The sequence below is a fragment of the Parus major genome, chromosome 4 (assembly GCF_001522545.3).
Source record: "Parus major isolate Abel chromosome 4, Parus_major1.1, whole genome shotgun sequence".
Taxonomy (NCBI): domain Eukaryota; kingdom Metazoa; phylum Chordata; class Aves; order Passeriformes; family Paridae; genus Parus; species Parus major.
In genome coordinates this window covers 66,962,289-66,971,308 of record NC_031771.1, presented here as the reverse complement: position 1 = coordinate 66,971,308, position 9,020 = coordinate 66,962,289, and the positions used below count along the sequence as shown (strand labels likewise).

Genomic DNA, 9,020 nt, shown 5'->3' with positions numbered 1-9,020 from the left:
CCTCCCCGGGGCACCGGGACCGCCCCAACCGAACCGAACCGGAGCTCCCGTGTGTAGCGGGGTTTGGGTCTGGGACACCCCCTCGAGTGAACCGAGACTGCTCCGGGTGCACCGGGACCTCCTCCGCGATGCTCTCAAATGCCCCGGAACGACCCCCAAAGTGCACCAGGACCCCTCAGAGTGAGCCAAGGCACCCCCGAGTGGATCGGGAGCCCCCCCAAGTGAACCCCGACCTGCCAAGTGCGGTTGGTACTGAAAGACGGGGACCCCCCCGTATCCACTTGGACCCCCAAAAGTGCTCCAGGAACCCTCAAAATGCACCAGATCCACCCCAGGATGCACCGGACCCCCCCAAATTCACCGGGACCCCCCCTCCCAATGTGCATCAGGCTCCCCAAGGGCACCGGAGCCCCCCGAGTTTGGGTGTAGCAGGTGAACTGGGACCCCCTCAGTCCGCCGGGACCCCTCAGTGGGCAGCTGGGACCGGGTGAAATGGAACCCCCGAACGCACCAAGACCCCCCCGGGGACCGGGACCCCCAAAATACAGCCGGTACTGGCTGAACTGGGAACCCCCAAATGCACCAAGACTCCCCCAGGGACCGGGACCCCCAAAATGCAGCCGGTACTGGGTGAACTGGGAACCCCCAAATGCACCAAGACTCCCCCAGGGACCAGGACCCCCCAAAATGCAGCCGGTACTGGGTGAACTGGGAACCCCGGTATCCACCAAGACCCCACCCGGGGACCGGGTACTGGGACCCCTTTAAAGATGCCAGGACCCCACCCACACCCACTGGGTACCCCAAGACCGCCAGGTGAACCAGGAGCCCCCTCCCAGTCCCTCCCAGTCCCTCCCAGTCCCCGTCGGGTGCCGGGGGCGCGGGCGATTCCCGCTGTACCGGATCCCACCGGAATTCCCGGCTGGGCCGGGGCAGCGGGACAGGCCGGGGGGGGCCCGGGGGGCAGGGAGCGGTCGCGGCCGCCCCCGTGGCTCCGTGCCCGGGCTGATCCCGCTGTTCCCGGTGTTCCCGTACCTGCGAGGCCGGGACCGGAGGGCAGCAGCGACCCCGGCGCAGTTCCATGTCCAGCGCAGACCCCCGAGCCACCGTGGAGCGGCTGCGCTCATCCCGCCGGAACATGGGCGGGGGTCCCGGGGGGTCCCGGGGGGTCCCGGAGGGTCCGGAAGGTCCGAGGGGTTCAGAGGTTTCTGGAGGGTTCTTGGGAGATCCCGGGGTCCGGAGATTCCCGAGGGGTCCGGGAAGTCCCGGGGGGTCCCGGAGTCCCGGGGAGCCGCAGCTTTGTGTGGGGGTCCCTGTGTTCCCGGTGGTCCCGGTGGTCCCGGTCCTCTGGAGCCTTCCGAGGGATCCCGGGGGTTCCCCGCGGGGTCCCGGAGCTTTCTGGGGATTCCCGAGGGTCTCCCGGCGCTCCGGGATGGGGGAGCCAAAGGAATCCCAGAGTTCGGGGCGCTCCCTGGAGCCCCCCCGGGTTCGGGCGCACCTGGAACAGGTGGGAAACACCGGGCTGGACGCACGGGGAGATCCCGGCTCGCCTCTCCCGGCCCCGCAGAGCTCCGGGATCCCGCGGGGGGGGGGGAGGGGAGGGGGCGGCGGTGGCGATCGGTGCCGGCGGCTCCTGGCACGGACGGGACAATGGCCCGGGACAGCGGCAGCTGCGGGCGAGGGGCGGGGGGGTCCCCGTGTGTGACATCCCCGTGTGTGACATCCCCGTGTGTGACATCCCCGTGTGACATCTGTGTGTCCCCAGCGGGAATCCCGAAATCCCGGAGCCGTGGGGGTGGGAAGGGCCCTTTGGAGATGTCACCTGGCGAGAGGTGACACCCGGCCGGGTGAGATGTCCCGGGGTTTGTCCTTTCCCTGGGGAGCAGCAGCTCTGCCCCGGGCTGGGCCGGGATTTGTGTTTAGTTCATGGTCAAATCCTGCCCTGGGCACCGTGGGGACATCCCAGGGAGGGCTTTTTGTGCGATTGGATGGGTTTTTTGTGGAGCTGGATGGGGTTTTTGTGGGGCTGGATGGGGCTTTGTGTGGATTGATGGAATTTTGTGGGGCTGGATAGGGTTTTTGTGGGGCTGGATGGGGTTTTTGTGGGGCTGGATGGGGTTTTTGTGGGGATCAATGGGGTTTTGTGGGGATCAATGGGGTTTTTGTGGGGTTGGATGGGGTTTTTGTGGGGATCAATAGGTTTTTGTGGGGCTGGATGGGGTTTTGTGTGGATTGACGGAATTTTGTGGGGCTGGATAGGGTTTTTGTGTGGATTGATGGGGTTTTTGTGGGGCTGGATGGGTTTTTGTGGGGATCAATGGGGTTTTTCTGGGGTTGGATGGGATTTTTGTGGGGCTGGATGGGTTTTTGTGGGGCTGGATGGGGTTTTTGTGTGGATCAATGGGTTTTTGTGTGGATCAATGGGGTTTTGTGGGGATCAATGGGGTTCTTGTGGGGCTGGATGGGGTTTTTGTGGGGATCGATGGGGTTTTGTGCGGCCGGATGAGGTTTTTGTGGGGCTGGATGGGGTTTTTGTGGGGATCAATGGGGTTTTTGTGTGGATTGATGGGGTTTTTGTGGGGCTGGATGGGGTTTTTGTGGGGCTGGATAAGGTTTTTGTGAGGCTGGATGGTATCCGCTCTCGGATGAGAGATTTCCGTGAAGGTTTGAGATATTTGGGTGAGTATTTGAGAGTTTTGTGTGGATATTTGGGATTATTTGTGTGGATTGATGAAGTACTCCCTCAGTCTTCCCTCAGGACAAACCAGACCCGGGTCCCTCAGTCTGGGAACCCCAAATCACCCCCAAATCAGGCCCCCTCCAGGAGCCCCAGGTCTCTCTGGTCCCGAGGAGCCCAGAGCTGGAGCAGCACTCCAGAACTGCCTCACCTGGGGCAGGTGAGGTGAGGTGAGGGGCCGGATCACCCCTGACCCACCGGCACTGCCCTTCCCGGTACCCCCGGGATTCCATCGCCCGCAGGACCCGCGGCTGGGCAGGAACGGCCCCGCAGGACCCCACAGCTCGCACCTGTGTGAGTTCACACCTGAGTGAGTTCACACCTGAGTGAGTTCACACCTGATTTCACACCCGAGTTCACACATCTACCCCGGGCGGTCCAAAAGCACCCGCGGCTCCAGTTTCCCCCCGGGACAGAGCACAATCTGCCCACTTCAAACATGGCGGCCGTGGCGTCACCCGCCCCGGATAACGGGCGGAGGTGAGTCCGGGCGGAAGTGATTCCGGGCAGAAGCGAATCCGGGCGGAAGTGGGTCCGGCCCGAATTGGGTCCCCCGCAGCCGGATGCGCAGGGCCTGGCGGAGCGGCGGGATGGAGGCCGCCGGTCACGGTGAGAGGCCGCGGGACCGGGGAGGGTCCGTGGGGGCTGCGGGGTCGCTCCCCGGCGGGGTAGGGCCCGCAGGGACCCCTCGCTGACCTTGTGTTCCCCCTCACAGGGCAGGAGGCCGAGGCAGGCGGCCATGGCGGCCACAAGAAGAAGCACAAGAAACACAAGAAAAAACACAAGAAGCGGCACCACCACGAGGCGGGGCCGCCCCCGGGTCCCGAACCCCCTCGGCAGCCCCGGCTGCGGCTCCGGATTAAGCTGGGGGGGCAGATCCTGGGGACCAAGAGGTGAGGAGGGAGCTGGGGGGCAGATCCCGGGCACCAAAATGTGGGCAGAGGAGGTGGGAGGTTGAGCCGGGGGTGTTTCCGTGTGTCCCCCTAACCGAGACCCCCCACCCCGGCCTCACCAGCGTCCCTAAACTCCTCTCTCTTTCCCTACAGCGTCCCCACGTTCACGGTGGTCCCCGAAGGGCCGCACTCGCCGTCCCCCTCCCCGCTGCTGGGAGGCGACGAGGAGGAGCCCAGCGAGGGGGTCCCCATCGAGCAGTACCGGGCCTGGCTGGGTGAGCAGGGGGGGCTCACGGGGGGCTCTGGGGAGGGCAGGGGAAGCTCAGAGTGGTGGGGAGGGGGTGCTCCAGTGATCCCAGGGCGGTGGGACCCCCACCCTCCGTGATTGTTGCTATCCCGGTCCTCCTCAAGATGAGGACAGCAACCTGGCCCCCTCCCCACTGCCCGAGCTGGACCCCGAGAGCTGCTTCCCCCCCCGTGAGGAGGAGGAGGAGGAGGAAGAGGAGGAGGAAGAGGAGGAGGAGGAGCGGCGCTGGCTGGCGGCCCTCGAGAGGGGGGAGCTGGACGACAACGGCGACATCAAGAGGGAGGTGGACGAGTCCCTCCTGACAGCCCGGCAGGTCAGGGGGCACGGGGGGCAGGGCTGAGGGGTCTGTGGGGGCTGTGGAGCTGCTGGCACAGGGCTGGGAGGGGGCTGGAGGGTCTGGGGTGCTCCAAAAGGGAGAAGGGGTTAATGAGGGAGCCTCACAGCCGCTGAGCCGTGACTGAGAGGATCTGCAAGGGCTGCAGAGACCCCAGAACTACTGCGGGGCTCAGCTGGAACCCTTGGGGAGCCCTGGAAGCGGTGGAGAGGCAGGTTGGATCCCCGAGTTGGGGATGGGGAGCGGTGTGGGTCCCCCTGACGCGCCGCCGTGCCCCCGCAGCGCGCGCTGCTGCACAAGCAGCAGAGCCAGCCCCTGCTGCAGCTGCCCATGGGCGCCAAGGCCAAGGAGGTGACGGAGGAGATGCGGGAGAAGCGGGAGGAGCGGGCGCGGCGCCGGCGGCTCCAGGCCGCCCGCAAAGCCGAGGAGAGCAAGAACCAAACCATCGAGCGCCTGACGCGCACGCACAAGGCCAAGGTGAGGGCCCTGCGCGAGCGCCGCGCCCGCCCCGCGCCCTGCCCCGTCGTGCACTACCGCAGCGCCGCCGACGGCGTCACCGTGTCCTTCCCCGCCGGGCTGCCGCTGCCGCTGCCCGCCGCCGCCGCCCCGCCCGTGCCCCCCGCACAGCCCTGCGCCGTGCCCGGCTGCACCAACCCCAAACGCTACAGCTGCGCCCGCACTGGGCGCCCGCTCTGCAGCCTGGGCTGCTACCAGCGCAACCTGCAGCTGCTGCAGAGCCAGGGGTGACCCCGCTCCCAAAGGGGGCTGCGGGGCTCTCTCCGAGGGCTAGAGACCCTCTCCAGGGCATACAGACCCTCTCGGGGGGCTACGGATCCTCTGCCGTGGATGCAAAGGGCCAGATCACCAGCCCGTATGGGGAACTACAGAGGGGTCTGGATCATCCACGTGGACACCGAGGGCCAGAAGAGGAATCTGTGGATCTCCACTGTGGACTCGGAGGGTTGTGGGGAGCTCCAGACCTTCCACGTGGACCCAAAGGGCCAGAACAGGGCACTTCAAACCCTCTGCTGCGGACACAGAGGCTCTGGGCGTTCCACGTGGACACAAAGGGATCTGGATGGCTGCAGTTCCTTATGGACACCAATGGATATGGCCAGCAGGGATGTGGAGCTCCAGAGGGCTCCAGCCTCTCCACCGTGGACACAGAGGCTTGGGGACGCCGTCAGGGGCTGAGGGTGGTCCTGAGGGGATGAAGAGGTCCCCAGAAAGGATGGGTCCTGCTGGCACAAAGCTGATTAAAGGCTGTTGAAGGAGCCGTGTGTGGGCCTGCTGGGATGGGGAGGAAACGCGACCCTGCGGGAGCGCTGTGGTACAGTCCGAAACCCCCCCGGAAGCACCATGGTACAGACCCCCCCCCCTGCCCCGGCGGAACTGTGGAACAGTCCAACTCCCCTCCACCCCCGGTGCGTTATGGTCAGTCCCGCCGCCCCGGGAGGCGGGGCGCTCTCCGGCAGCGCCCATTGGCTGGGGCCCTGCTCGGCGGAGAGCGGCGGCGCTGATTGGTCGGACGCTTTGTCAATCAGACGAACGAAGCGATGCTTGCTCGCCAATTGGTCGCGCCGTGCCGAGTGCCCACCCCAGGGCGGGCCGGGGGGCCGCGCCCTCTGTCGAGCTCGGGCTGAGCTCCCATTGGAAAGTGAAGCTGTCCATCAGCATCTGGGGGCGGTGCTGTGTCTTCGATTGGCTGTTGGGGCCGCCAATCACGGCGGGGGCAGGGCTCGGCTCCTTTGTCTCTGTTGTTGGGCGTGAGGCTCAGGCAGACGGCGCGCGATTGGCTGCAGCCGGGCGGCGGTGACGGCGCCGATTGGCTGTCGCCCGCAGAGCAGTCACCGATTGGTCCCCGGTGGTACTAGGGGCGGGATTTCGGGCCGGGCGTCATGGCGGCGGCGACGGCCCCGGCCCGGGCGGCGGCGGCGGCGGCCGCGGGGGCCGCGATGGCGGCGACGGTGGCGACGGGGCGGCGGCGGCTGCTGCGGGCGGCGGGGGCCGCGGCCGGGCGGGCGCGGGGCCGCGGCGGGCTTTAGGCGGCGGCGCTATGGAGCGGCCCGGGAGCGCCGAGGGGGCCTGGGCCGCGCTGCTGGGCCGGCAGCACCCGCAGGTACCGGGCGGGCCGGGGCGGGGGGGCCGCGCGCGGGGCTGCGGTGACGGTGCGGCCGTGCCCGCAGGCCCGGGAGTTCTGCCCGGGGGTGAACAACCGGCCCTACGTGTGCGAGACCGGGCACTGCTGCGGGGAGAGCGGCTGCTGCACCTACTACTACGAGCTGTGGTGTGAGTGCGGGGGGATCCGCGGAGAACCGGGCGGATCGGGGGTCTGGGCGGGCTGAACGGCTTCGGGACCAGCCGGGACTCCCCGGGGTCCCCAGGGTTAGGGATGTGTCAGGGTTCAGGGCTCCGTGTGAGTCCTGCGGGAGCTGGGGTTGCACTGAGGGTTGTGGGAGGTTTTGGGGGCTGCAGTGAGACCCCCCATGGGAATGGGGGTTCTATGTGAGGGTGACCCCCCCGCTCCGCGCCCCCGTTCCCGCAGGGTTCTGGCTGCTCTGGACCATCCTGATCCTGCTGAGCTGCTGCTGCGCCTTCCGGCACCGCCGGGCCAAGCTGCGCCTGCAGCAGCAGCAGCGGCAGCGTGAGATCAACCTCATCGCCTACCACGGTGCCTGCCAGTACCCCCCGTCCTCGGGGGACCTCCGTGAGTGAGGGGCTTCTCAACTTCCCCCCTACCCCCGATCCCAGCCTCTGCCAGCACCACCTCCCGCCATGGGGGTCCTCAGTGAATTGGGACCCCCAGCCCCTCGTGCCTGACCATTTTCATGGGGGATCTCGGTGGTTCAAGACCCTCTGGAATACTCCCCAATATCCTGGATTCCCCGTCCCTGCCCCACAGTGTCCCATGTTCGCCCCCAGCCCCACATCCCCACCCCTGCCCCAGGCTGTGCTCTCCAGCTCCATCCCCCACATCCCACTGAGCCCCCTGTTCCCCCAGCTCTGCCCTGTGCTGAGCTGTGCCCTCCATCTCCATCCTCTCAGTGCCATTTCCCCGTGTCCCCGATGTCCCCCTGACCCCACCTCTTCCCCCCTCAGGGCTTCTGGCCTCCTTCAAGCTCCCGGCGTACGAGGACCGTGTCCCCGATGTCCCCCTGACCCCACCTCTTCCCCCCTCAGGGCTTCTGGCCTCCTTCAAGCTCCCGGCGTACGAGGAAGTGGCGCAGCGCCCCGGGACGCCGCCACCGCCCTACAGCCCCGGGAGCCCCTCGCTGTCCCCGGGCTCCTCCGGGGGCTGCAGCTCCTGCTCCTGCGGCTGCTCCTGCGCCTCCTCCCCCAGCAGCTCCTCGCTCTCGGCACCGGGCACCGATGAGACGGACCCGGAGCCTGGCCCGGGCCCGGGGGGTGGCAGCACCGGCCGTGACGGCGGCTCCAGCAGCACCGGCACCGGTGCCAGCTGGGACCTGCCCCTGCCCGAGGAGCCGCCGGCCTGCGGGGGCCCCCCCAAACGAGTCCCCCCGGACTTCTGTGAAGCCGAGGGCCGCCCCTGCTCCGACACCGAGGGGATGGAGGATGGGGGGGGCAGAGCAGTGCTAGGGGGCTGCCCCGGGCGGCACCGGCGGCTCACGGGGGATTCGGGCATCGAGGTGGGCCGGGGCCTAGAGGAAGAGGAGGGTGAGCCTGAGGGCTGCGGGGAACCAGGGGGTGGTGGGGGGCCCAACTCACCCGTGCTGCCTGTCTGAGCCCCCCCCGGGACCCCCAACTGGGGTCTGGACTCATCACGGAGCCCCTGGGGGCCCCTTGCCCCATCTGCCACCCACCCTGCAGTGTGGTGGGGTCCTGCTGGAGCCCCCTCGCCTCCAAACTGCTTGTGGGGCCTCCCCTGTGACCCCGGTGCTGCTGCCCAGGGGGCCCCATCGCCCGGGGGATGCCCGAGACCGTGGGGGTGGGTGGTCCTGGCATCCTCTCACCATTAAAGAGATGTGGAAGTACCATCGCCCCTTGTGATGGCTGCACTGGGCTGCGTGGTGACCCCTGACTCCACAGGGACAGGGCCAAACATCCCCCCGTGGCACAGGGGCCACCAGCGTGACCCGGGGCCAGCAAAGGTGACACCCTGACACCCTGACACGGCTGGCAGGAGGCCGCAGTCACGGAGATTTATTGCAGGGGAGGCAGAGGAGCTCTGGCACAGCCCCCCCAACACCTCCCCTGGCCCTGAGCACACCAGGCAGGGGGGCACAGGGACCACCCCCCACATTAATAATCCTCAGCCATGGCCAGCACGACGAGTGCCGACCAGCCGGCGAAGGGGTGACAACCCTGCCCGGCGCCGTCGCTGTCCCGATAGTGCTCCCACAGGAAGCCGCTGGCCTCGTACTGCCGGAACACGTTGGCCACGAGGTTGTGGCGCAGCTCCCGGTACAGCTCAGCGGCACGCTCCCGCTGCGGCCCCGCCGTCTGCGCGTACCCGCGCAGCGCCCGCAGCGCCAGGAAGTTGATGTTGACCCAGATGGAGCCGCGCCAGTACGGGGGGTCGTGCTCGGTGTTGCGGCGCAGGTACCAGGGGCTGTCGCGGGCCAGCGAGCGCAGCCCGAAGGGCGTCCAGAGCTGCCTCTCGTTGCGCATGGAGCCCAGGAGCGCCGGCAGCCGCGGGGAGTCCGCTCGGAGCAGCTGCAGCAGCAGCGGGAACAGGCTGACGTAGCCCAAAGCGCCCACAAATTGCAGCCGCGGCGCCTCCCGCACCTC

The 9,020-nt window shown here is 68.0% G+C and overlaps 4 protein-coding genes across 4 annotated transcripts in view; 2 read left to right on the top strand and 2 right to left on the bottom strand.

Moving 5' to 3' along the window:
- Window positions 1-2,970, bottom strand: part of LOC107202758 (exocyst complex component 6B) — a 302,495-nt gene extending 299,525 nt beyond the window's left edge. The window contains 3 exon segments of the mRNA XM_033513902.1: window positions 512-635; window positions 796-1,498; window positions 2,936-2,970. Of these exon segments, the coding sequence (XP_033369793.1) occupies window positions 512-635; window positions 796-1,498; window positions 2,936-2,970 (862 nt within the window).
- On the top strand, window positions 2,672-5,545 carry INO80B (INO80 complex subunit B). Its single transcript, XM_015624620.3, has 5 exons — window positions 2,672-3,346; window positions 3,453-3,630; window positions 3,784-3,905; window positions 4,042-4,250; window positions 4,554-5,545. The coding sequence occupies exons 1-5, from the start codon at window positions 3,301-3,303 to the stop codon at window positions 5,016-5,018; spliced, it is 1,020 nt and encodes a 339-aa protein (XP_015480106.1). The 5' UTR covers window positions 2,672-3,300; the 3' UTR covers window positions 5,019-5,545.
- Window positions 5,546-6,154: 609 nt separating this feature from the next.
- On the top strand, window positions 6,155-8,268 carry WBP1 (WW domain binding protein 1). Its single transcript, XM_015624621.2, has 4 exons — window positions 6,155-6,390; window positions 6,458-6,560; window positions 6,817-6,978; window positions 7,452-8,268. Exons 1-4 carry the CDS (start codon window positions 6,328-6,330, stop codon window positions 8,012-8,014), a joined length of 891 nt encoding a protein of 296 aa, XP_015480107.1. The 5' UTR covers window positions 6,155-6,327; the 3' UTR covers window positions 8,015-8,268.
- Window positions 8,269-8,406: 138 nt separating this feature from the next.
- Window positions 8,407-9,020, bottom strand: part of MOGS (mannosyl-oligosaccharide glucosidase) — a 2,953-nt gene continuing 2,339 nt past the window's right edge. The window contains exon 5 of the mRNA XM_019006341.2: window positions 8,407-9,020. This exon is cut by the window's right edge and continues 7 nt beyond it. Within this exon, the coding sequence (XP_018861886.2) occupies window positions 8,532-9,020 (489 nt within the window). The 3' untranslated portion in view covers window positions 8,407-8,531.